Source organism: Apis laboriosa, unplaced genomic scaffold (assembly GCF_014066325.1).
Source record: "Apis laboriosa isolate Shangri-la unplaced genomic scaffold, ASM1406632v1 scaffold34_cov151, whole genome shotgun sequence".
Taxonomy (NCBI): Eukaryota; Metazoa; Arthropoda; class Insecta; order Hymenoptera; family Apidae; genus Apis; species Apis laboriosa.
The window spans coordinates 3,492,848-3,520,058 of NW_025222928.1; the positions used below are offsets into that span (position 1 = coordinate 3,492,848).

The 27,211-nt window shown below is 42.2% G+C and overlaps 1 protein-coding gene across 5 annotated transcripts in view; it reads left to right on the top strand.

The window, feature by feature from the left end:
* LOC122715137 (homeobox protein homothorax) overlaps positions 1-27,211 on the top strand; it is a 495,480-nt gene that overhangs the window by 66,620 nt on the left and 401,649 nt on the right. For all 5 annotated transcript variants that reach the window (XM_043937070.1, XM_043937066.1, XM_043937065.1 and 2 more), the window contains 3 exons: positions 375-634; positions 10,014-10,155; positions 19,025-19,075. In XM_043937070.1, the coding sequence (XP_043793005.1) occupies positions 504-634; positions 10,014-10,155; positions 19,025-19,075 (324 nt within the window). In that variant the 5' untranslated portion in view covers positions 375-503. The remainder of the gene's footprint in view (positions 1-374; positions 635-10,013; positions 10,156-19,024; positions 19,076-27,211) is intronic.

Here is a 27,211-nt window from a genome sequence, read left to right on the forward strand (position 1 = left end):
TTTTCTTTTTTTTTTTTTTCTTTGCCGAGTAGTTAATCGTGTGCTCTACTTATGTTGATTATTACGAGTGCCGCTTGAGAGAGAGGAAAAAATTGTTTGTCGTTGATTGATAAATTTGAAAAGAAGGTTCGTTTCTTTTTTTTTGTTCTTTGCTTAAATATTATAAGGAATTGATTGTATTTTTCATGGAATTAATTTCGTTACTTATTATTATTTACAACCGATCCTTACTTAGTCCAAATTGAATTCGTAATTCTCACCAGTGTCGATATAGCAAGGGATTATTGCATTTCTAAAAAAAAGAAAAAAAAAAAAATTTGTACAAACGCGTAAGAAAAACGCAAGTTTCGAACTAATTTTTTCTTTTCTTTCAGTATGACGATGGAGGGCTGCACTCGAGTTATCTCGAGGGCGGAGGTGGAGGAGGTGGTGCAGGGCTGTACGATCCACACGGGAGCGCCCGGGGTGTTCCTGGCCTCCATCACAGTCCACACCTCGGAGGTATGGGGCCTGCACACCCTCAGTATCCACCGCCCCCACCACAGCCACCCCAACACGTTCTCGCGGCGGCGGCCGCGGCTGCAGCATCCGCGGTACCCGATGTCCACAAACGCGACAAGGACGCGATCTACGGGTGAGTTCATTTCTCTTCTTCTTCTTCTTCTCTCTGATCTCCGATATATTTCTCGACACTCGTTCCGCGAGAAGGGAATAATTAAAAAATAATTCCCTTCTCGTTTTCGATCGATTCTATATCAAAGAAACGAGAAGAAAGAAATTCGAATCGAAATTCGATTTGTTTTCGTTGGATTGCAATTTCTCAATTAAAAGATAAAGAAATATTTCTTCAAGTTATTTCTTGAATTCTTCGCTTATATATCTTTTCATAAATCGAATATCATTGTTGTGTTTACGAAATTAACAATTTATAGAGAATTCTTCGTAATCTCAACGAAACTGAAAAATCTTTCTAATTCCAGGATACATAAATATCTTTTAACCGTGTAATGTGAAAATTTTTCACGTATAGTATCGTTAAAATTGCAATTTTCATAGGAAAAAAAATCGTATTTCGAACGATTTCAACGATAAAAGATTAAAGTTCATCGTCATATATATATATATATATACGTGTCTGGTTGATATACAATTAAAACGCGCGGCGCACAAAATCGGTCGAGTTAAAATCCATTATCAGAAGGGGGTCGGTTAATACTTGACCGTTTAACGCACCGCTCGCGTTAATACGACCCCTATCGGCATTAATCTGCTCGTAACTTTCGCCATACGTCGAGGCCTGGCATCGAGGAATGCGGCGTGTCTACAATGGGGGTTTGATAAATCGTAATGAACGCGTGCTTTACATGAAAATTCATGACGCGTTACGCCACTTATTTCTTTATTGCGACACCGCCACCTTGCTTTTTCGCTCTTCTCCGAATCCCCTTACGTCGAACGAAACAAAAATGGCCAACGAATTTCAATGGCCCGAGGAGGAACGTACTCGCATGTATATACGAGCAAGTTTTTCTCCCCTTTTTGAACTTTCCTCCTCCCGATCGATAAAAATAAATTTCCAACGTGCACGCGTGCACATCGATGTTCACTCTGATCGATGATGATTCACGATTCGTAATAAAAATTCGGTGGATTCGTGTCGTCCCTTTTCTTTCTCGGTGAGAAGAACAGTGCCGTGTTCGCTTTTCTCCTCCGAAGCGATTTCTTATAGGGTGTCTCGGGCGGAATTATCTTGCTGCTCGACACGTTCCCCGCTTCTTTTTTGCGCCGCGTATTTTTAACAGTGATAAAGTATGGTAATAAGAATGTGGCAAAGAAACTTCTTGCATCTTACTTATCCTTTAATAATTAGACACATTGCTATACACTCGTAGAGCGAAAATATTCTTTCCGTTTCTTTTTACTGTACAGGTCTTATATTCGAAGAGAAGAAAGCTTCACGAAATTATTGATTAATTTTTATTATTTACCAATATTGCAACTCGAACTGTTAATTCTTCTCTCAAAGAAATTTCGAAGCTCGACACTTACTTCCATCCAAAGAAGAAATTAAAAAAAGGAGATCTGGAAAGGGGAGAAAAATAATAAGATCGGTGTGTTTACGGAGAAAGGTAAAAATTGGGGGGGTAAAACTATGGCGATTCGCGAGGGAAACGTATATATATATATATATATTCGTTTGTGCCTCGTGCCACGCTCCCAACAGCCTCTCTCTGAAACTCGTCAATTGGCCGTTTTACGAAGCTGCTCCGCCGTGTTCCGTGTGATTTATAGCCGCGAGATGGCCCGATTTCTGGTATACATCCTAGAACGGGAGCCTCATTATTTCGTGCACCCTGTAATTTGTCCACTCGTCGTGTGCCCCGACCCCTCGACCACCCCCCCCCCCCTCCTCTTATCCCCCGTCGGATTCCTGCGCTTTCTCGGAACGGTTCGCCTCGGCGGCCCGTTACGAGGCGGCGTTTAAACCCCCTTCTCCTTGAACCCGCCCGTTCATTTCCTTGGCCTTCGTTGATAAACCCGTTGTTTGAAAACCGATCGTGCACCGGCCGATTGAGCCGTCCAATCGTGAAATCGCGAGCCAGTTTTCAGTCTCCTCGCCCGGCGCCTCCACTGCGTTTCTCCGTTGCTCCACTCTGCGTGGAAAATTGTCCACAACTTATCCGCTCACTTCGACTTGGCGAGAAACGGCGATTTGGGGCCTTGCGAGGGATATTGGGGATATCCGTGGGAATACGCGGTGTCCAAAAAATTTATGTATCGATAGAGTATAGTAGGGATTGAGTTTTATGAGTGAATGATCGGTGTTATCAATTTCTAGATTTTCCGTAAAATAATCGTATAGCAATATACGGGTATAACATTCTGTACATAAACTGCGAAATAAATATTATTTTAGGCGGGAAATTTATAAACCTCTGACATTTATATTTCTAAATATAAATGACTGCAATTAATTAAAAATATAAAAACCTTTCGAAATAGGTCCTTTTTTCCATGTTTAATTATGGGACTCCTATACTTTCCGCGGTTAAAAATAAGAAATACAAGTACGTATACCGACTATCTTTTCGCACGAGAGAGAGACAGTCCACTTACCTTTGCCATTTTCTAATTGACTCGATCCGATCGTTATCGCGGACAGATCGATTGCGAATAGACGCTCGTAGGAAAAAATTTCGAACGATGATTCTTGCCACGGTTCTTCAGTGAGCCACGAAAGAGTTTTACGTAAGCTTGGCAGAGAGAGAGAGATATATATATATATATATAACGGACAGGCGAATCTGCCAATCACTGCTCGGAGCTCGGATCCTTATGCAAGGAGGATGATTGGCCGAGTCATTTATGGATTAGACGTCTTGCGCAAATCTCTCTCTCTCTCTCTCTCTCTTTCTCTCTTGAACGAGAATTAAAATGAGGAGGGAAGGGGAGAGGTAACACACGTTTCGCGTGTTCCTGTGATCCTGTGGCCAGCAGGAAGTGGTCAAACGATTTCGTACGCTCTCCTCTGTTTAATATCCCATTTTTCTGATTGACGATAATTAGTGCATTAGAGTGACGTTTCAGCAGATGAGCGGCTAATGAATATTAATGCACCGTTTAATGGAATTGATTGGTGAGCGCCAGTCTCTCTGATTACATCACACGCGTTGTAATTGCACGGAAACCCTGCGGAGGAACAGGGATATTCCGTTCTTTCGCTCAACGTATCCACGAAGGGGAACGATTAAAACGATTGAAGCTACTTTTCAACTCGGTTCGTTCGAAATTTGTCCCTTTTTTTTCTTTTTTTTTATTCTTCCTTGATACGCGGATGATCGTCTTCCCTCTCGATTTCTCAATATTCGTTTCCTTTATTTTTTTTCTTTTTTTTTTTTCGAGTCGAACGCCAGTCACGAATCCGCGAGGACCGCGTCTTTAAAGGGATAAAGGGGGGGACAGTTGAAGGACCACCTGTGGAGATTTCGATGAACCGTATCGCGGTTTCCGCTTGCTTATTATCAACGTCACACGCTGCTTTTTATTTAAACGGCGATAAAATCGGCGCGCAAAACCGATATGCAAAGCGGAGCGAGCGGGTTCACCTCGAGTTTCGAGGGTTGCGTTTTACTAAGAGAGAAAAAGAAAGTGTCATCCTTCTCGAGATAAAAATAGAACAAAAATACCTCGCTCTTAGATGCTACCGTGTTAGCGCGTATTCATTCAGAAACGAACTCTAACTCTTAAACGAAGAGAGCTCGACTTATCGCAAAATCGCCGCAATCTTCCATTTACGCCCAATTAACACCGCCATTCGCCACGGTCAATAATAACCGCCAATCGTCCTCTCCTTTTCGAGGACCACGTGCTCGAAACGAGAGAGCCGGGGGAAAAAGATGAGACCACCGTACAAAAACCGATGATGTCGACGAATCCGGAATCACCATCGCACCTTCGAACTGATGGTGGTGGTAGTAGTGGAAGTTAAACTGGTCGAATCACAGCGTGAAATTGCCGATGGCGGCGTGTGTATATAAAAAAGAGAGAGAGAGAGAGAGAGAGAGAGAAAAGAAAAGAGGAAAAAAGAGGAAAGAAGAAGGGCCGGGTCGGTTAAGGGCAAATAGGAGGGCCCCTCCACGGGGCCGGGAATCGAGGGCGGAAACCGCAAAACCGCAAACATCCTCCGCGTCCACCGGACAATCATATCATTACCCTCTGCGGTCCCGTCATTCCGACACCTCGTTTCGACCCGTCATTTGTCATCGACGTTGCACTTTGCCGTTGCACCGCGCACCCGCTTAAGAACCGCGGTTGCACCACCCCGCCATTCATATGGCTCGTGGTTTTCCTGATTGCGCGAAAGACAAACCGCACCAAACCCCTCTTTTTTACCGGAATAACCTGTTAATAAAACCGCTTTTGATTCCATTCTCTTCTCTTTCCTACGTAAATACGTGTCTTTTTTTCCTTCTTTCTTTCTTTCTTTCTTTCTTCATTTTTTTGCTCTTTTTCTTTTCGTTTGCCCCGACGAATCATGGCATTCAGGGTTGATGTTCCAAACTTGTTGTATTGTTCTTTGAAACTCGTCGTTGTTTTCTAATTGGTAAAAGTAGGAGAGCGTTTCATTGTATAGATATTGGCGGTTTGACGAGATTCAACCTGTGACGATCATCCCGTATATGCGGTGAAAGTGATCGTTCACCTGGATCCTTTTTACGCTGCATCCTTAGTTAACCAACTGGTGGAAAGTTATATATATATATATATATATATATATATATATATATGTATATGTATATATATTTTTACTCGATTTCTGTATAAAGATAAAAATTTATCGATAAATTATTACACGTGTGTTTATAAGCCATTCTTTTAATTAACACGTTGTAAACATTCCCTGTTCACTGTTCATTAAAATTCATAATTTCCACCCTTCGTGCATCCGCGCGACGATTATATTTCCAATTACGAGGATGGTGCGGGTCAAGTGGCTCGAAAGTGTGTGTATTTCCTATCGCAAATCCCGTGGATACCGATATTCGACCTAGAATATCACGAAGAGACCGAGTTTCCTTGGTTGAAAACACGTGGCTCTAATTAAATCGATACCATCTAACCGATGAGACGAAAACGGCATCACTCGATTCTCCATCCTCGATAAACACGGCGCGCGTTAATTTCTCGCTTTTTCACGACCGACAATAATCGGTAATATATGTTACACAATAATTAAGCATAACGAGAGAGGCTTGGTCGGTGTCTGCTTTTCATCCACCATCCGATCCTCTTCGTTTCGCCCGTTCGCGCGTACAATTAGGCTAATAGGTGAAAATAGAAATCCCTGGCGCGATAGAAAACGCAGAACGAAGCGGAGAGAAAGTCTCGAGGACGATGCGGGAAGTTATCCAGATGTTAAATTAAGTTTCGAAAAAGCGGGACGATCGGGAGTTGTGCAGTAATAATAACCATATCCGAGAACTGGAAACCGAAACCTTCGTAATTTGCATAATTTCTTATCGATCGAAAAAAATATCACTGCCCACAGTGTCAAATCATTCTTTCTTTTCTACATAATTTTTCTTCTCTTTTTCTTTTTCCTTTTTGTACATAATTTCCCGAACTCCGCGGGAATCTATCAAACGAAAGAGTTCTTTCCTAATCTTTTTTCGATCTTTTCATTTTTTCCTAAACGAATCGAAAGAGAAAGAGAGAGAGAGAGAGAGAGAGAGAGAGAGAGAGAGAGAGACGTTGGCAATTTTATTTCAATCGCAATTTCCAATCCTCGCTATAGTTAGCTCACCGGATAACTTCACTTGTCATTCGGAAAAAAATAAAAGGCACTGGACTGGGAGGGGAGAGGGGGGTTGGAAAGGTATAAGAGTGGTCTAGGTGCACGGAACGGAAGGAAAGGGAACGAAAGAGGGCACGAGGATTTTTTTGCCGTCTCGAAGTCCATTGCTCGCGTCGGGCCCCGCGTCAATTTGTCGAAATTCGTTCCGATTCGTTTTATGTCTGCCACGCCGCGAGACCGCGACCCGCTACCATACGTACACAATGCCTCTGAAATGCCTCTGACCACGGTGCTACCACGTATATATCCACCGTGAGCCGTTTCGTCGGGGCCGAATTCGTCTCGAGACCTCCCGAGGACGCGTTAAAATTCGTTCATCTCTGTTTCGATGGTAAGAAAAGGGTAAAGGAAGAAAGGTCGGTTTCTCTCGTCGTTTCGTTCCCTTCTCTTCCTTTCTTTTTCTATCCTCCTTCTCTCCCTCCCCTTCCCCCCCCCCGCCCTCTCTGTTTCTCTCTGTCTCTCTTTCTCTGCCGTGTCCGCGCACCACCGAGAAATTGTTCGTTTCCCGCTGAGAATTGTTCGACGATTAGACCGGGGTAATTGAGCGATTAAGGTTGATGCAAGTTGTCAGGGTTTTCGGATGAAATGCGGGCTGGCGTCGAGAAGTTCCTGGCCGTTGGAATCGGACTGGTCTCACTGTTAAAGGATATCGAACAGCGGGGCAACGCTCTAGTATGGAAAGTAATAAACTGGACTGCGTAACGTTTATGCAAATTCGCGTTTTTACGAACGTAACTTAAGAAATTCGCTTTTTTTTCCTTTTTCTTTTTCTTTTTTTTCTTTCTCTCTCTTTCTCTCTCTCTCTCTTTCTTTACATATCGGAATATACGGATATATACTACAGGCCATTTAATAGTTACAACCGACATTTTATTTTGAATATTTATATACGCGTATTTTTTTCGCATTTACGTGTATTCCTTTACATTTTCTTGCCGCTTCTTATGGATACATAAATTATAATAGCGTAATAATAGCACTTAGTATTTTCTAGATCATTAACTTTTTAGTATTGAGATCGTTAAACACGCATCTTGCCGATTTCAGATCGTTGAAATCGATATAAATACGAGTGGTATAAAATGTTAAAGACAAATGTAAATTTCGTACGAGCGTAATAATAATTAATAAAAGCGTCGTTAATCGTATTATTGGGGAGATGTTATGTGGAGAAATATATTCGCCCGGGGGAAATAAATCGTCTCGAAACGATCCGTCAAAAATTATTTCCCGTTGAAAAAGTTGAAGGAAAGTATATAAGGAAAAGTATACGAGGTAAAAATTTGTAATTTATCGCATGTAAATCTAAAAAGAGAAAAAGAAAAAGATACAATACATAATTAAACAATTAAGCGGAGGAAAACGGAAGAGGTAATTAAAATTAATTATTACGATCATCAATAACGCTGATATAAATCCTATTATTTGCAAAAAAAAAAAAAAAAGAAAACACGATATACCTTTATTTCCTTTTCCTTCCTGTTCCAGATTCATTACACCGTACATATATTCGCAACAATTAATAAACCCTCATTATACGAAACTCTTGCAATCAAGAATGCGCGCTGTAGATCATTTTAAATTGTCACGCGCGTATTTTTTTTCTTCGAGGTGTATTACGCACCTTTAAATCACGAGCCACGGTGCTCCCCACCGGTTGCAACGTACGGTTGCACCAGCATCGGCTAATCTTATCTTATCCGGTGATCCTCCTAATGCCGCGCTGTGTAACTGTGCACGCCGCGCCAAGAACAAGCCGCGGAAGAACAAACGTGAAAAATATTCTTCCCGCCCTCGTGGCTGGAATTTCCAACTTGGAGACAAGAAGTACGTTTAACGTAAGATCGATTATTTACAACCTGTCGATACGCGAAGTGCGGTACAATCGGCCGCGAAAGTCCTCGTTATCTCGCAAACAAGATTCACTTAACCTAAAAAAAAAATCCTGATTCCTATTGTACGTATAAAAAAAAGTGCCTCGAAATTCTATCTCTTTTTTCTTATATAATTTCAAGTTATCGTATCGTACAAGCACGTTAGAATATTTCTTACGATAATGAAGCATGGCAAAACTCGAGATTTTTCTAATTTGAAAATTTCTCTTCTTCACGTCGTGCGTTAATCGTATATCGATTAATGCTTGATTTCTAGCGCGTGTTTTATTTAATAAAAATTACTTCGTTATCCTTTAACCGCGTCGCGATGTTTCGCGTAAAATGGGATTATGATGGGATTTTTAATAACGTAACCCGTTGTAATTAAGCTCGTGTAAAGTATGCGAATACTTTTGTGACCGACTGTAGATAATTAACGCGCGAAATAGAAATCGTTGCGGACGATTTTTATGGTATCGAAGTCGGTCGAGCACACCTTGCTTAATTGACGCGTTCTACGCTTTTTACATGTTTTTCTTTCACCGCGGGCTATACACGAGACCGACATACGTTTTCTCGCGGACCAATTACTCAATTAGAAAAGTGTCGTTGAGAAAAATATATATATATATATATATATATATATATTTATATATGTATATGTGTGTATGTATATGAAAAACGATACGATGAATCGGCCAACAAGGCAACGTGTAAACTTATCGGGCAACATTTGCAAGAACGCGAAGCGATCGAGTGCCGTCGGATCGAGAAAGGGTTCACCTTGCGAGTTGAACATCAGTCGTGAACGATTTTTGATAGAAACTCGTCGATGTTCGATTTCGATGTATTTTAATCGGTGGATGTAAAGAATATTTTTTTTTTTTTTTTCTAATTTTCTTTATCATTTACTTTGATTTGTATTCAAATATAAAAGAAGATGGATTTGGTATTATCGTGATTGATATTTTTTTTACTTTAACGTCAAGTGAGTCATGCATTTAAACAGAAAAATATCAAAAATATTATATTTATATTGTTATATACTTGTATCGTGGAATACATAGAAATTTTAATGTATTTTTCTATTGCTTATATATTGTTACATTACATTTTTATATTTTTTAATTGTTCCATTAATTTGTTCGCCTCGTTAATATACAAAAAAATGTAAGACTAATGTTTCGAATTACGTTAATCACGTTAAAATTTATTATGTAAAATATATTGCGAGTGTAATTAAATTGATCGAAAGAAAAGAAAGAAAAATAGTAATTAAAAGGAAAGAGAAATAGTATTTCCGATAATCCCTATTATTTTATTTTATCGTGAAAATGGCACGTAATTGCACGTAATATCCCAATTTTGAACACGATTTTTATTCAACCTCGCTTTCACCGTTTCGTTGTTGTTTTCACGGCTTTCTTATCTGCATCTGCTCACGTTGTCTTTTGCTCGCGTTTTAATCGACGATATCGTTTACCGATGCAAGGATAAATATATCGAGGGTCGTGTATACATCTTCAGCGTCGTTCTCTCTTCTTTCCACCGGAAGAAAATTTAAGATTCAGAGAGAGAGAGAGAGAGAGAGAGAGAGAGAGAGAGAGAGAGAGAGAGAGAGAAAATCGTTGAATAAATCGTTCGAAATATGAAACGGGCTTGTTGACTAGTCACTGAATTAATTAATATCTCGAATTGGAAATACATTCGTCTCGAGTGAGATACCGTTGAGACGGTGGTTTGAGGCTCACTTTTATCTCATATTGACTTTCTCCTTGTTACAGACACCCCCTGTTCCCGCTTCTCGCGCTGATCTTCGAGAAGTGCGAGTTGGCGACGTGTACGCCGCGCGAACCTGGCGTAGCGGGTGGTGACGTGTGCTCGTCAGAAAGCTTCAACGAGGACATCGCTGTCTTCTCCAAACAGGTAAGCGTGTCTATTCCATACTTTATACGATAAATTAATATTCTATTCGATAATACGTCGTTCGACGTTTAATAAATTAAAGCTGGCAAAACTGGTGTTAATTTGTCACTGAATTTAGGATTTTAAGAGATTTTTTTTTTTTTTTCAAAATACCGAAAGGGAATATTTAAATAAAAAATTCGTCAACGGTGACGGTATATTTCAGTTACACGAGAATTCAATTAAACGGAGAATGTTGGAAAATGTTGCGACGATTATTTCAAAACCATCGAGTACAAATTTTATCGTACGGTAATTGCATTTAGGGTAAAGATTAAAATATATTGGAGGGCAATTTTTTAAATAAATATTCATGAACATGATGAAAATATATATATTTTTTAATCGCGCGAAAATTCGATCGAACAGAGATTTCAAAACGTGCGACGGATTTATTTTAAAACCTTCGCGTAATGTTGCGAAAAAAAAAAAATAAATTATATCCGAAACAAAATAATTGAATAAATAATTGAATAACGCGAATGAAATAAAAATTAACGTCAAAAAATTCAATCGAAACGTGAGAATTCGAAACTAGTGCAAACTAGTATTTCGAAATCGTCGTGTACAAATTTTTCAAAGGAAGCAAAACGCGTAGAACTCGGCTCGTAGCTCACCCCATATATATATATATATATATATCGAAAACTGAAAAACACCCCTCGTTTCCCCAATTCCAAACGTTGTCGTTGCTCAACGTTGCGAGTGCTCCGTGAGAGAATGTTCGAAAGTAACCTTTTTTTTCCAACGAAGAGGATACACTTAGAAAAGAAGAGAGAGAGAGAGAGAGAGAGAGAATTTCGGGCCGCTCCAAATGAGTCACGACTCTCTCGACACGTCCTTCTCTCAGGCGACGAAATAACGTTGCGCGGCCATGGATGTAACCCGTGGATGTTTAGGGTCTCGAAGGAGAGGTTGGCTCTCGTCGGTTGGAACTTATTTTTAGGAATTCCAACGAGCCACCCGACGACGAGCATCGAGCGAAAGATCGTTCTCATGGCCGCGTTCTCCGTCTTACGGTACGTTCTACGGACGAGGCGGAAGAAGGCACAGAGTTATAGAGGTCTGGTTGTTGTTTTCGCGGTTCTTCTTTTCTCCTTTACCATTCTCTCTTATTCTCTCTCCTCGTCGCCTAGTTTTTCACTCGTTGCTTTACGGGTCCTGGTCGCTCTTCCCGCACAGGTAAACTCACCTGAGGCGAGTCCTGCCAAGGACACACGCGTAGGTAACCGGAGAACCTATATACGCGAAATGATTCCGGGCCTTTTAAAAACACACCGTTTCGCCGTTTCTACGCTCCCCGGCCCGGTTCGACTTCGAAAAAGGTCGCCTCTCTAAGATCGGTGTTGGAGCACGTTCAGGTATATATACACATCCGTGACCGTGTCTCTCTCCCGTAGAAACCTTCTGGGAAGCGGATGGATTTGTCGTCGAGAATAAATTATCGATTTTTCTTCCTCCATGGTCGTGGCAAAAATAAAGGGAAAAAGGAGGGGGGAGTCCGTGGGATGGAAATGGGAATTGGGAAGCAACCGTTCGTACGTATTTCTCACAGGAATGATAGAGGCGGTTTCGCAAAGGCACGGGAATAACAGCGGTGCCGGTGGGGGATATTTGCCCGTGGAAACAAAGCATAGGCGATTAAGTCGGAGCCGACTGTACGCACGATAAAAATGTTGCCTTGGTCGTTCTTTGCGCGTTTAGTCGATGCAAACGAATGCAGCACATTTAGATTGAGGGATATCGGCGCCTATGTATATCGCGGAGCTAGATAGCCAAGCTGCTCGTGGGTTATCTTTGCATAAAATTGCACTTCTGCCTTCGACCAAATTCCTCCATCTCGCCTCCATGGGCCACGCTGGTTAATTATTCCGTGAACCCGTTTTCAGAGGGGGTTGCGTAGGGGTTACGTGGTAAATTTCGTTAGAACGAGTTTTCCTACGTGCGCCGAAAAGTCAACTACGTACACGTTTAAATATAGAGCGTGGTGACACGGTAGCAATCGACCCGACTCACAGTACGGACAGATAACGTTAAGCCTCTAAGTCGCGAGGTGGGATAAGGGGCGAGCTGGCTGCTCTTCGCGTTAATTAATTCGATGCTACGTCACCGCGTATGCGTTCGTGTATGCGATTAGAAAATAAGCTACGCTTTAAAACAAAAAGGAAAAAAAAAAAAAAAAAGAAAAAAGAGAAAAAAAAAGAAAAACAGTTGAATCTTTTCTTCTTCTCTATTCTTTTATCCTCGATCGTTTGGTATTCTCGTTAAATCGTTCGCCTATGTTCAACCATCCTATTATTTATCCGCGGCATGTCGACATTATGTCGGCCGAGACAACGGAGCCGCGTACTCACGGAGAGTCCGTTAGGATTGCGAAATTGACGTGACATTTGCATCTTAATAAGGAGCATAGAATTACGCGGCGAAGCGGGAAGCGGGACGAGCGGGAAGTGGCGAGGAGAGGGGGGAGGGAAAAAAAATTATTGAAAGAAGGATACCGTGACGTTTCTCCCGGCGAATCGGTGAACCGCGTGTGGTAAATTGCGCGCCGCCTTTTGCTCCACCGTTTCCTTTTATTTCCGCGGCGATCTCGCGCCGTACAAACGCGTATCTCGTTGACGTTCTTCCTCCACGCGGGACCTCGTATTTCAACCGTGCTATCGACGCAATTAATTTCCTTTTCTGTCCGTTGGAAGCGAGAATGAAGGTTGGAAAGGCGGCAGTGCGCGCGAATCCCTCGCGTGTCGGTATCTTCCTCGAGAAAACGGGAGACCGATTATGTATACGAGAAACTTGGCAAAAAGTTTCGAAACGAGGAAGTGGAAGTCGTAGCCGATACTCTCGGCCGTGGGACGTGTCCCGCTAATTCAGAGATTACGCGCCGTCCTCACGAGCGGATAAACAAATTGTCGAGGGGGAAAGGGCCCACGATTACCCCCTGCCGTTCGATCGTGTTCCCCCTCGGCCCATTCTTGCAAGGAGAGATAATGAATTTTGATATCCAGCCAGCATCAGGCGTTATGAAATTTTCTTCACATTTATCTTCCCGTTCATTATCCTCTTCCACGACGTTTGTAAGTACGCGTATACGCGGGGATTAAATTCATTTCGTTAGCTCGTATGGTCGTCGATGGGAAGATTACACAGCCGATTACATATAGGTAAATCTAAGTCGCCTCGCCCACTCGTTCTTTACTTACCATCGATCTGTCGTCACCGATGTCTAGAGAGGTCGTTTTATAATGTCAGATGGAGAGGGGCCAGGGGAGGAAGCATGGTACACGCACACCGGCGGTACACGTGAAAAGATAAGCAGGTGACAATCCTCTTGCGGCGGTTTTCGAGGCGTGTCCTTCGAACCCTTTTACACCCCGTCGATACTTGGACGAAGATATAGTAGGGCCGGTGCGCGCGACAAAAGGGCCGCGCGCGCCTCGCGTATACGAGATTATTCGTCCGCGTTTCGTTTTCGTTGCGTGCGCGGCACAGGAGCGGGCGCATGCGCGATGGCCTCCTCATGCGCGGCCGGCGCATGCGCAGTCTCAGTCGCGGCACGACCACCGCCGCTGCCGAGTCGTGAGAAGTGACGAACCGTGACGAGATCGGACCACGTTGGAGGGGGTAAAGAAGGGGTGCTCCGCAGCCGGTGGAGAGCGCTGCTCATTTTCTGCCATTGTAAATTGATCTATTCAATGGGGCCCGGTATTATCCCGTGCGGTCCACACATCGTGCGTACTCTATGGGGCCCCGATACATTCCACACGCAACCAGAACCCCGTCTCTCCGCGCTCGTTCCCTTTTTGCGCGTTGCCTTCGAAGCTTCGGCTTTGGCTTCTCCGTGTTCAGGCGGTCTGGCTTGCCTGCGACGTAGCAACGCGCTCGGCAGGAGCGTCCCGCTGTGCCACGTTACGCGCATTGTTGTGCCCTTTTTTACCAGATGGGTCGGCCGTCCCAGTTTTCGTGCCCACAGTGGACACTCCGCTGCGAAAATTTCGTTTTCGTCGGCGTCCTGTTGCGCCGTGTTGCGCTTCGCTGCGTTCAAATTAATCGTTCGTCCGAGGGAGCATCGATGCTCTTTTGTGGCTACCGAGATATATTCGTTCGATGAAATTTCTCATCGATTTTTTTCGCGTCCACCGAAAAAAGAATATAGTATTTATCCGTTGATTTAACTCGCAATGAGGTAATCGCGCCACCTGAAACGCGTAGGTCGCCCTTCGGACGGTCGAAACAGTGGCCAACAGCGTGGAACGTAGGCGTGTGGAGGGCCATCGCGACGGCAAGACGATGAAATTGCGTTGGGCCAGCTTGTAAAGACAACGGTAGAGAAAGGAGGCGAGTGGGAAACGCCGGACAAGGACCCGTCGGGATTTATTGGTGCAATTAGAATGCACCTCCGGGGGCATTAAACCCTTGTAAAACGCTGGCCCCCGCACTCCGACGGCCTGACTAATGCGACCGCGAGACAGGCACGTCCTCCACGCACGCTACCTGCTTTCCCACTTCGAAGGTGTGGACACTGTTTCCTATGAATTTATGTATTTGTTTCTTTTTCTCTCTCTCTCTCTTTCTTTCTCTTTCTTTTAACCAGAGAAGATATTTACGAACAGTTTAGATCTTCTCCAGTGTGCTAAAGAATTTAAAACTTATCTCGAATTTATAACTTACACGAAATCAAACTCTTGTCTTCAATTTTACGAGTTACGACTACTGAATACAAATTAACGTATAACGTTTCAATATTTCGTATCTGATTCGATTATACCAGTTAATATTCTTCTCTCAGAATATTCTTAACTTTTGTAATCGAGTACTTTTATTTATCGCGAATAATATATTCGATTATCTATTTATCGATTAAAACGTTAAAATATCAAAATCTGGAGATAGTCGTAAATTTTATGATTTTCCCTATCAGATATTGATTGAACGATCGTGTTCTAAGATTAAAATGGTTATCAAGGAAATTGTAAAGCAAAGGGTTAAAACTATTTACAAACGAATCAGAACTTGTTTACGCTTATTATTTTTAACGATCCATATTTCGATAAGCGGATCGGCCGACTCCTTCCCTTCTTCTTTCCTTCCCATCCCTCGACAAGGAAGAGTGTAAACAGATGTAAAGTCGCATTATCATAATCGCGATAACAACAGCCGCGACGTCTCTTTTGTCGTCAAAGGCGTGATCATCGTTTCCACGATCGATGCATCGACTTATCTCTCGGTAACGCTACCGGTATTTTCATGCTAAAATTCGATCGGCAATAATCTCGCGATTATACGAATCTCCCTCCCTCCCTCCCTCCCTCTCTCTCTCTCTCTCTCTCTCTCTTTCTCTCTTCCTTTTTCCATGAAATGGAAAAATTTAATAGACTCGCGCTTTATTGCCCGCTTTATTGGCCGCTTATAAAATCGATGCAATTAAACGTGATTACACGGAATTCCAGAGCGTTGAACGATCCCTGGTCGCTCGCTTATCGATGCTTTTTGAACGGCTCACCAGTCGATCCTAATTAACGAAACGTGGTTAGCGCGGGAAAGTTGTAAAATCATTCGCGTTCTTATTCTTGAAATTTTTATATATCCTGTGCAAACTTTACGTGAAAAAAATTCACCAACGATTGAATGGAATTCATCAATAAAATAGAAATTAATTTTTATATTTTGCTAGAAAAATTTGGATCGAGAACGATTTAAAGCTATCCAATATTGAATCATAATCTATAGATTAGGAAACTTTAATCCGTAAAACGTAACAAAGTTTTATCAGATTATTATCTGATTAATTCTCGTCGACGAAGCTTCCAACGATTTCCTAAGTCCTGTCCATATGCTCACTCACCTGGCTACCTTCCCCATGCTACCTTCGCTAATCGTTCAATCGTTATCTCTCATTCAAGGACACCTCGATTACCCTACGATCCATTTTTAAATACGCTAGATGGGCGTGTTTCCATTTCACCACTTACATCGATCAAACTTTAAAAATTAACTTTTCATCCTTTCGTCTCGTATCTCTCCTAAAGCACTGTTACTTTATGAAAGAAAAAAAAAGAAAAAAAAAGAAAGAGAAAAAGATAGAAAAAAAGAAACATTGTAGAATTTCTTTTCTCACAAAACAAGCTGCGTGTGCAGCTGCGTTTTCATCTTCGAAACCTGGCAATTAACCAACTTATCCTTAAAAAAAAAAGAAGAAAAAAAAAGAAAAAAAAGAAACTTTTACAATCTCCTCCATCGTCCCTCCGGTAAGATTAACTTCAACTTCTTGCTCGATTCTTTCGACGACTTTGTCCAAATTTCTTTACAACCTCCAGGTCAATCTGGTTACCTCGAGTAGTCAAGGTCCTCCGGAGAAAGTCAACGAGCGACGAACTTTACGCTCGTGTCGTTCGGAAAGACATGCCGCCATTATATCCTCCCGTTCGAAAGTGGTCACTGGAGGAGACCACTGCACGTTTTCGTGCCGCGAAGGTGTCGTAAAGTTTGCGCAGGGTGCAATTCGTTTTATTGCGTGAAGACAATCACGGTTTGGGACCTCTAACTCTCGTCTAACTCTCTTGGAGGAAGGGAGGAAGAGGGCCCTTTTTATTTTGATCTCTCAGTCGATCCAGGCCGAGTGAGTGCGTGTACAAATGGGCCGACAAATCGTTACATAATTCCCCGTAGTTGGCGCGAAACGACGACGGTTCCTCGTCGAGCGAAAAATGGAAGCTTTGACGGGGCCGGGGGAAACGCACGATGGCCGAGAAGGAAACACCAGAAGAGCAACACGGGCACAGCGGAGGAGCAGCTGCTTCGTATATCTCTCGGCAGGATCGTCGCACACACCGCCAACTTGCATACCACCCTGTCCTAAACAGACGTGCCGGAACGAGAGCATTCTCTAAATATTATCCGGCGCAATATTTTTATCTTGCGCCGGATGATACAGCCTGATCTTGATGGAATTTTCCTCTGACGTCCAATATATATATATATATTTATATTTGTATATATTTATTATTTTTGTACGCGAGATTGGTTCATTCTTATCCTCGTTTCACAAAGAAAAAAGAAAAAAAAGAAAAAGAAAAAAAAAAATAAGAGAAAAAAAATTAAAATAAAAAGATCGAGGTAAAAACTTTGCTCTTATTTTTATCGGAGCTCGGAATAGAAAGTGCCTGTTCAATGGTACTGGCTCGATGCTTAATTTCGTTTCATTCGCCATAAATATGGAGGATCTCGGATATTTAACGGCGGCCAGCGTCACATTAATAGCGCTCGTATCGCTTTATACATATGCATGGGCTCAATTAGCTGTCACTCGCAGCCCCCCTGCCTCTAATCAGCGCGATACAGTCGTTTCGATCGAGGCCGATAAAAGGCGCAAAACTTTCGCGCCAATTCTCCTTTACCCACCCCTCTCTGGAAACCATTTATTTCCTTCGCGTGAAATTCCTTCCGAATGTAAAATGTAAAATTTCCCAATGATATATACATGCGTGCAATTCGCGACACGTCGAAATAGGTAAGGATATAAAATAAAATTGGGGACGAGAGAAGGGGACGAGGCTGCTTACAATTTGTAATCGACGTGGATACCTGAACGGGCGTTTAGGTCGCCGCTTGGGGATCGTCGAAAAAGCAACGGTGACAGGGGCCAGTGCAAGAACTAGTTCCCCCCTACGAAGAGTTGACAGTATTTTTGTGCGGCTTACAAGACGCCTTCATTATCCATACACCCGATGCGAGAGGAACTCCCATTCAGAATTCAGCCTCATGAATATACGTTCCTCAGGCCCCGTTCCCAGAATTCTTCGCAATAGTCGCGGGACTCGACCGGTTAACTCGATTTTAACGTTCCACCCGTTTTTCCGGCCGGATTCCTTCGTTGTCAGTCGGCAGCCTCTGATTTAATCATTGCGATACTCTTCCTGTAACGACTCTTCCTCGAATCGAATGTTGGATTCCCTTTTTTTCTTCTTCTTCTTCTTCTTCTTCTTCTTTTCTTGCGCCATTCTTGCCTCGAACACGTCGATTCTTCTTCGCGATTTTCGAATTTCGAATCGACCATCTCCGTTCGCGTAAGGAGAATCAATTAGAAGATTACGAAACGCCATATTCCTTATCGATAGAAGGATATTTGAAGGCAGAACGATATTCAATCCCATGGTACGAGCGTGTTCTAATCAGATGGCTTGGCTCGGTGTCGGTCGAGAGAGAGAGAGAGAGAGAGAGAGAGAGAAAGAGAGAGAATAATCTGGCATGGATTCCACGAGATTAACCGGTACTTCCATCGAGATTTGTCGTCCATCTCATTCCGTTTTTTCTCCTCGATCCTTTCAGTAAGAACATCGTGGGTCCAATTAAGAGCGGATCCCCCGAGCATCGAACAGAGTCTCGGCCATCGTCCCTTTTGTTTCTATTCTGATCGTCACTAGGCGGCGCCATGAAAATGCTCGAGAATCTCTCCCTCTTTGGCCTCTTCTCCTCTTTATGCCATTCCGTTTTTCTGTGTTTTCTTCCTTCTCGCCCTTCTTGGCCGCGGTGTTTGCAGGAATTCCATCGCGTTCACCGGCGCGTTTCCGTTTCTACACGCACGAATCGAACAGCGGGGATCCAATTAAAAGAAAGCACGAGTAAAGGAAATCATTTGGATCAAAGAGAGAGAGAGAGAGAGAGAGAAAGAGGGGGGGTAGGAGGGGAGAGTCAACAGGTGTACAAGGGAGAGATGGAGGTATAAACGTGCGTACAAACATATTTGTTGATACGATCTATAGTTTTAATATTCCAATTAACGACTGTGCCTAATTATTAAAGATTCTTAGACGTGTGTGCTCGTCTGTTACAGATCAGACAGGAGAAACCTTACTACATCGCCGATCCGGAGGTGGACTCGCTGGTGAGTATTCTTCGACTTCACTTTAATTTCACGAATGATTATATCTCATTTCCGCGACGCAATCTCAAAAAAATATTCTCCAAATTTTATTCGCACGCTTTACTCTCATACGAGAACGCTAACAAATGATAAAAAAAAAAAAAAAAAAGATACAACGAATTCGGTTAATTAATAAATTTTTGTACCCCAGTGGATAAATAATTAAAAAAAATGTCAGAGTAATTCTCCTTCTTCCTCCGAAGAAAGGCAGAAAATGGCTGTTTTCGTCAAGAATTCTTCGTTTATCCTTCGCTTGCTTTTCCCCCTCGCTGATTCGCGGCTAATCGTTCAATTTTATCCGACCATCGTTTCACTCGACACGTTCGTTTCGAAGAATGACGATGGAAAAACGGCACGTTTAATTGTCGGTGGGAGAAGAAGCAAGAAAGAGGCAAGGGAACGAGTCGGTGGAAAATCAAAAAAAAAAAAAAAAAAACAGGACGTTACGATAAATATCCTTCCGTGAGGATATAATGTACACTGTATACAACGATATTGCTTTGATATCTGATAATTGAAAAGAGGAAGGGAGAGAAGAAGAAAAAAGAAAGAAACGAACGTTGGAAATTTGAAAATTACTTCCTCCTCGAAGAGCGCATTAAGCCCATACACCGAGTATCCTGAAGCGAGCAGATATTATTACTTGCGAACTTTATCATATTCAATTATACTAGGGCTAATGGAAGATTCAGTTCGGGGTAAACCGAGTGTGTGAAAGAAGGCGATAATTAAAAAAAAAAAAAAAAAAAGAAAAAAAAGGGAAAAAAGAAACCGAAAGAGAAAGAGAAGGAGAGAAGAAAGGAAAAGGAAAGCCGAGAGGAACACGAGGAGTCGGCGAGTTCGCCTTTGTTTCCTCGTGGCTGGACGCGGCGGCCATTCGAATGGCAGACCTTCGAGGAGAGCAGACCGGAGGAAGAAATATTTCAAACGACCCTTCGCGTTCTCTGATCGAGATAACGGATAGTGGGCTTTTTAAATAACTCGGGTGTATTCGTTGGTGGACGTGGACGGCGCGCACACGCGGGCCCATCGATGGCTCGGCTCAAAAGTCGACCTGCCATTATGGATTCCTTTTTCGAGACCGTTGTCCCTGATTCTCATTGATCTTTCCTTTCTTGTGGTGGCTCGTGTTTCGCTGCGTATGATCGAGGGTCTTTTTTTTCTTTTTTTCTTTTTTTTTTTTTTTTTTTGGAAAATGGGTCTATTACAGGTAAAGCCTTCTCGTAGGTAAGCAAGCTTGTCCGAGAAGTTTCTCGCTTTTTGAAATGTATTCTGGATTTATACAGATGGTGATGTAGCGATAAGGATTGCCATTGAGAAAATTTCTTTCTCCAATCCTATCGAAATTGACAAAGAAACATATATTTGTAAATTAAAAAATTAAAGATTTGCAATTGAGAATAGGAAATGTTTCGTCGAGCCACGCATAGAAACCGAGCTTTTTTTATTCGTGTGAAGAATGAAAATTTTCCCTCAAAAAAAAAAAACTTCTCGATAAAAAGAATTCAGAATTATATAGAAATATCCCCGAATTTAAGAGAACGTGCAACATATTACGACGTTATATACAACGTCTATAATTTCTTTCTGAGATCTGATTTCTAATTATCCGTGAAAAAGCGACACGTCGATGAGTCGAGGTCGGCAATATTTCATATCATAAAGTTCGTTCAAGCCTTACCGCGCGTTTTCATCTGCACTGGGGGGGGGGAAAAGGTGTCTCGCGTTTTCGAATATTCGCTCGTAATTCAAAATTGGATATATCGAGCGTGTTAATGGTGAACCGGTGTTACGTTGTGTTTCGCGTTCTCCCTCCCTCCTGCCCCCTTTTTATTTTTCGTTTTCTCCCTCCTCTCCTCCTCCCTCCTCTCCTCCCTCCCCCTCTTCGTCGAGTCCGCGGTACAACGGTGGGAAAAAACGAAAACAAAAAAAAAATATATATATATATATATGTATAGAGGGAGAAGGAAAACGGACGACGGGGATGCATTTCGTTGACGTTGTTCGCATCGTTGGCCTCAATTTTTCAAAATGTCACGCCCGTTATCTGAGCTGTCACGACGGCATCGGTCCGCGCGCAAACATCCACGCAAGGTGTACCCCGCTCGAATCTCGCGCCGCTGTTGTCACAACTGTCGCTCGGTCTCGATCTGTTGAAACAGAAAACGAACGAAATAAAACCAAAAAAAAAAAAAAAAAAAAAAGGAAAAAAGAAAAAAAGGAAAAAAAAACTGAAAATAAAAATATTGGAATGGAAAGAAAAGAGAGAGAGAGAGAGAGAGTACTAAAGGGAGAAGAGGATGAAACGAGCGAGATAAATATTACATGTATGTGTATATATTATCGCGTATCGGTGATGGTGTACACGTATATACATATATTCGTACGTATGGTGGATTCGCATCATCGAGAGAGCGGTGACGAATTATGCATCCGTGACATTAAATAAATGTAAAGCGCGCGTTTCATCTAAATTTTAAAAGGAAACGAGACGGTTCGCTGATTTTTCCAGCGACGCGTTCTGTTACGCACTTCTCGAATAAAGTTATTCTCTATCATTTCTTTCTTCTCTCACGACGAATTGTTTTCTTTTTTGTTTTTTAGATACTCGCTTCAACGTTTTTTCTTTTACGAAAGAGAGGGGGAGGAGGGGGAAGAAAAAAAGCAGGTTACCATCTAACAGAAACATTACGCAGAATTACAGAAATTTTTCGTTCATCGTCGAAATCTTTATGAATAATACGATAATGCTCGAGCGAACCATTCCGAACCATTCTAACACGGTCATTATCGATCCAGTTACGCCATTATTGCACCTGTTGCTACAAATGGAATAATGTTTCTTTCGCGCGAGGGACGACCAATAACGCCGCACACAACATCTCCGACTACAATTCTAAACCGCGAACGCTTTGAAAATGATTCATCGTGAATCGTCGTTGCACGCCTCGGAATCGGCCAATTCCGAAATGTTTTCGAGATCGCGATCACACCGCGGCAGGGGAGGGACGATCTCTATTCCCTCGCCCCCTCATAAGAGTTCTCCTCTCACCGGTTCAGAAAACTGGTCCAATTAACTAACGCACGCCTCCCCAACATTGCAAAAACTCGCGAGTCGAATCCGCTAGAAAATTTACGAACGGCTCCAAGGTGCGGAGGGAGGGAGGTCGAGGAAAGTCGAGGAGAGAGAGAGAGAGAGAGAGAGGCTTCCTCGAGTTGGACGATCGAAAATCGCATTGGTGGCTCGTTCACCGGTGCAGAAACCGGTGGCGTGGCTTCATTACGCCCGTGGCAAATCGCAATCTACGAGCAATGAGCTTCTATCGTAAAGAAGAGGCACGTAACGTCCGCGGTTTTTGCTGTCCGCGCCCTTTGCTCCCCCCTCCCCTTTGTTTCCATCCTTTCTTGAGAGGGAAAGGGGGGAGGGAGAGGCGAGGCCCCTTTTATTCCACCACGACTCTTCTCTTCTCTTCTCTTCTCTTCTCTTCTCTTCTCTCGGCTCCATCTCGCGCCGTCCACGGCCAGAAACTGGCTTTTTGCCGCGATTATTTTGCCAGAGTGAAGCCACGCGGTTCTCTGTTACGGGAAGAGAGGAAGAGAGAGAGAGAGAGAGAGAGAGTGGTCGGGGGTTACACGCACGATGCGTTGATTGGAAAGGTCGGCTGGAAACGACGCGGTGACGCGATCGAGGGAACGTCGGGGAGCGTCGAAAGGGCTCGAGATGGCGGAAAATTCGACGCAGATGCCGCTGGTCCCCCGTTGGAAAGGTTTTCGAAAAAAGGGCCGAGTTTCACCAGCTCGGTCCCTCAGGGGTGGCGCAAACAAAGGAAATCGTTGCGCTCTTCGAGTGCTTTCTCCGTGAACCTCGAAATCGCTCGCTCGAATATTTCCTTCGATTTGGGCTGTTCAATCCATCGTTTTCGCAAGATTCTTTATTTTTTTTTGGAAAATTTCCCTTCCACGGATTTCGATACGAAGCGATTCTTGTTGCAATACGTACGTGGATAACGTCTTGCGACGTTTATCAAGAGAGAGTTGTTTACAATTATTTTTATTTGTATCCTTTGGTTTCTTCTTGGATGACAGAAAAGCGCCAGAAGTATGAAACACGTTCGATAAATATTTAAATAATATTCTATTCGATACAATGATGAAACGTGTTAAAAACACGATCGAAGCGTAATTATTTTTACTTTTCTGCGGCTCTCTTCGTTCCTATAAAAGTAAAACGTGTATTCAACCGTATTAAGAATACATTTATAAAAAGAGATATTGTCTTTCTTCGTGTTCAAGACGCGAGAACAAGTCGTCAGAGTGAGACAAAACGGTGCACGTATCGCAAATATGTCGCTCACTCTTCTTTCCTCCATTTCTCTTACCTTCTTAATCTTTAACCTTCGGCATGCAAAACGAAGAGTTGTTTCTTCGGCCGGAAGAGGCACGTACAATGGCGGACGAGGTAAAAAGCGTGTACCGTGGCCGCTCTCTTCAATCCACCGAAGGTCAAGGGTTTCCTTCGAGGTTAAAAGCGAGGATCCTCGTTCGCCCTTTGCGAATCCTTCGTGGAGGAGCCGTGCTGCTCTCTATTCTTCCGCTGGAATCCGTGTTTCCCGCCTGGCACGCGGATCTTATCTGACAACGAGACAACGTTTCTTACGGAACGAAAATATCTAGCCTTCGAGGATTCCTTTCTTTTTTTCTTTTCTTTTTTTTTCCCCCTCCCTGTCGTCTAATTCCATTCTTATCTCTCGTGTCCTCGAGAACTTTCTCCTCTTTCTCGTTCCTGGTGTTAACTCCCTGCTCAATATTCCGATATTTTCTCTCGACGATAAAAGTTTCCCCCATGCAAATCCGTTTCTCTCGATTTTTCAGAAAAATTGCAACGAATTGTTCTCAAAATATCGTCAGACGAAGATTCAAACATGGAAAGTAATATAATTTAATAACATTCCTGGTACCAGTGCAGTGTACCAGTGACTCCTCCACAACTTGAAAAAGAAGAAGAAAAAAGGGAAAAATTCATTTTCTCTTTCTTTCCTTTCACGAGAAAGGAGCCGCGTGGAAAAGGAGCGGGCGTGCGAAACGGTGGCCGAAACGGTGTCTTCAAGGTCGTAAACGAAACGAGGAAAGGAAAGATGAGGCATGCCGGACGTTTAAACTCGCGGAAGAGAGGAAAGCAGGCGTTGATGGCGCGAAGCCGTTCCATGAAGAAAAGGGATCTGCCCTCGCACACGCGCTTTAATAATACTCTACCTATTTAGCATAAGCGAGAAATGAGCCAATGAGATGCTAATTGCCCCTCTCGCGTTTCGAGAATAATTATTACCACCGCGAGGGTACTTTACATTAGGCTCGCTCGGACGTTGGCCACCACCGGTCCACGACGGTTTCTCCATGCTGCTCCCGCGGATTGGAACAGGGATTTCCCTTCTTCTTCTTCTTCTTCTTCTTCTTCTTCTTTTTTTTTGCACGCGCGAACGCTCCCACGAACTCTTGGCAACGTCACTCCCTTCTAACGAGATGGAATGCACGTAATGCAGATGTTTCTGGTTTTTTAAAAGTGGAAAAAATGGACGTCTGTTTAATTTAGAGATTTCTTTTTTTAAAATCTAAAATGATATTCGGATTCGATCCAATATTTGGATTTGTGGAAATTGGAAATAGAGATCTCTAATTTGCTTTCTTCTGGATATTCTTTTGAAAATGGAGATTATATTTATAATCTAGGGATTTTTCTTCTTTTTTTTTTTTTTTTTTTTGTTATTAATAATGTATATTACGTGTATGCATTTGTCAATTCATTAGTCATTTCTTAGATCTATGTATATTTTATTAATAGTATCGGTCGTTGGATCTTAGATAGGGTAAAAAAAAAAAAAAAAAATCGTGATCAATCGTACTATTTCTTTCCCACGATGCGAAATAAATAATAGACTTTTCTTTAATCCAAATATAATTTCGAACAGATTCTAATCGTTAGAACAATCTGTGTATTTGAACTTGATCATTTTCCGTGATATTCTGCGATATCTATCCAATATAACAGATAACGCATCGTGTGTATCAGAAAAATCGTGATATCGATATTTACGATATTCCTCGAGAAAGAAAACTTGTTATACACGAGTACTCGTTTATTTTACTTATTTATTTACGATTATATTCGAGATTCCAACAACTGTTAACTAGTTTTCCAATAAATCAATATTTCGAGCCTCTTCTTCATTATTAAAATTTCAAATCTGACTTTTCCATTCTCAATAATATCATTTATTCTTTAAAGAGGGGGGAAAAAAAAAAAAAAATGAAAGGAAAGATAATCTATAGTTAACGTCATTGAAACGTAAGAGACATTAGCTTCCAAAAAATAAATGTCTAACCTCTCTTAAAGGTCAAGTCATTCGTTTCCACGTGGAATTGGTGGCTTCCTAGTTCGTTCCTCATAGTTATCGAAAACGAATAGGAAGAAGCTATAAATTCTCGGCTAGTCGTTATTTTCTTTCCATACTGGTCATCAAGGCAGAGAGTTGTTTTTATCAATATTGCAAAATGGAAGAATATATCCATAGGATCCCAACCTCTGTTAGGGATCCTAGCAAGATGGACGAAGAAGTTAATTACGCGGTGGGGAAAAACCTGTATCGTTCGAACCAAGTTGGGCGAAAAAAAGAAAAAAAAAAAAAAAAAGAAAAATGAGACAAAGTGCATCCTTGATGATTAATGATTAAATAGAAAAGATAATAACCACGCGGATAGAAAGAGATGTAAAGATCTTCGTGGCGCGTATTTACAAAGAAGACATGGCGTTAATTAGAATTAAAGATCTTTTGTGTATATATATATATATATAGAAGAAGCTCATTTTCTTGCTGCATCTCGATCATCTACCGACAATTTTCATCCTTTATATTTATATATATTACGTTTCTTCGACTTCTCGACCATTTCTAATCTGATTTTTCATCAATCGCACGCAGGCAGAAATGGATATTCTTTCGAGACGAACGAGGGGTAACGATGTTTCTTCCAGGATCAATATATCGTTGGATTATTACGTTGGATTAATAATCATTAGAAATTGAGGAAAGGAAAGCGTATCGATTTAATAGCCGCGTGTAAAGTAGTAAGAGAGCGCGGAAGTGAATTTTCGATCGGAATGCATTAAATATGCGTGCGGAATTATTCCTGCAAATATATGGAATCGATGATTTCCGGCCTCCGGGATCTTTTATTCATGCGTGCCCCGCCACCGTCTATCGATTAATTACAATACGCCAAACGAATGTTTATTAATTGATTTTTCTCTGACGAGAGCCTCGATCGATATTGCACTCGAGCGATTTTTTCCCTCCTCGAAACCCCTTTCTTGCCTCGACTTGCCACGATTTTATCGTGGCTCGGAAATTTTATTTTGGAAACTCGAGAGAGCTGGAAAAAAGAAAGAAAAAAAGAAATTGAAGTGGAACGTCGAGTAAACGAGAGAAGAGATAGAAATTAATAATATATATATATATATATTTCTTCAAATACATATCGCTCGTTTCCATGTTAATCAGTGGAAATTTCAGTGGAGCAAGCGTGCATAATTTATGCGTTAATAAGGATTCCTTTTTTTTTTTTTTTTTTCTTTTTTCCCTCCTTTCTTTCCTTCACTCGTAACTTAAAACCTCGCCTATTAAAGGAGGGACAGTAACAAGTTGGCCGTAGTAGTTATTTATAAACTGTCTCTCTGAAACCAGTCCGAGCTCATTCTCTGCCAATTTTTCCGTATTACCTTTTCACACCGTTTACACGAGCATAAATAAACATTACTCCCACGGTTCTCACTCCGACACGCAAGGAATGGCAGGAAGAAATTTTCTATTTCAAATCTCGTCGTTAATTTAAAAGAAAATTAATCGATTCCTCCTCTCCTCCCTTAGTTTCGTAGGGGATGTTGGATAATTGGGACGGTGGAAACATTAGAAGCCTCTTTTTCACCGGGTTAGTAAAGCTATACCCCTCTCGTTTTGTTTCGTATCTGCTCCATTTCCATGAATAACCAGCGCGAAGCTGTGGAGGGACGCCACGGTCGGAGGCGGGTTGCAACCTTGCCTC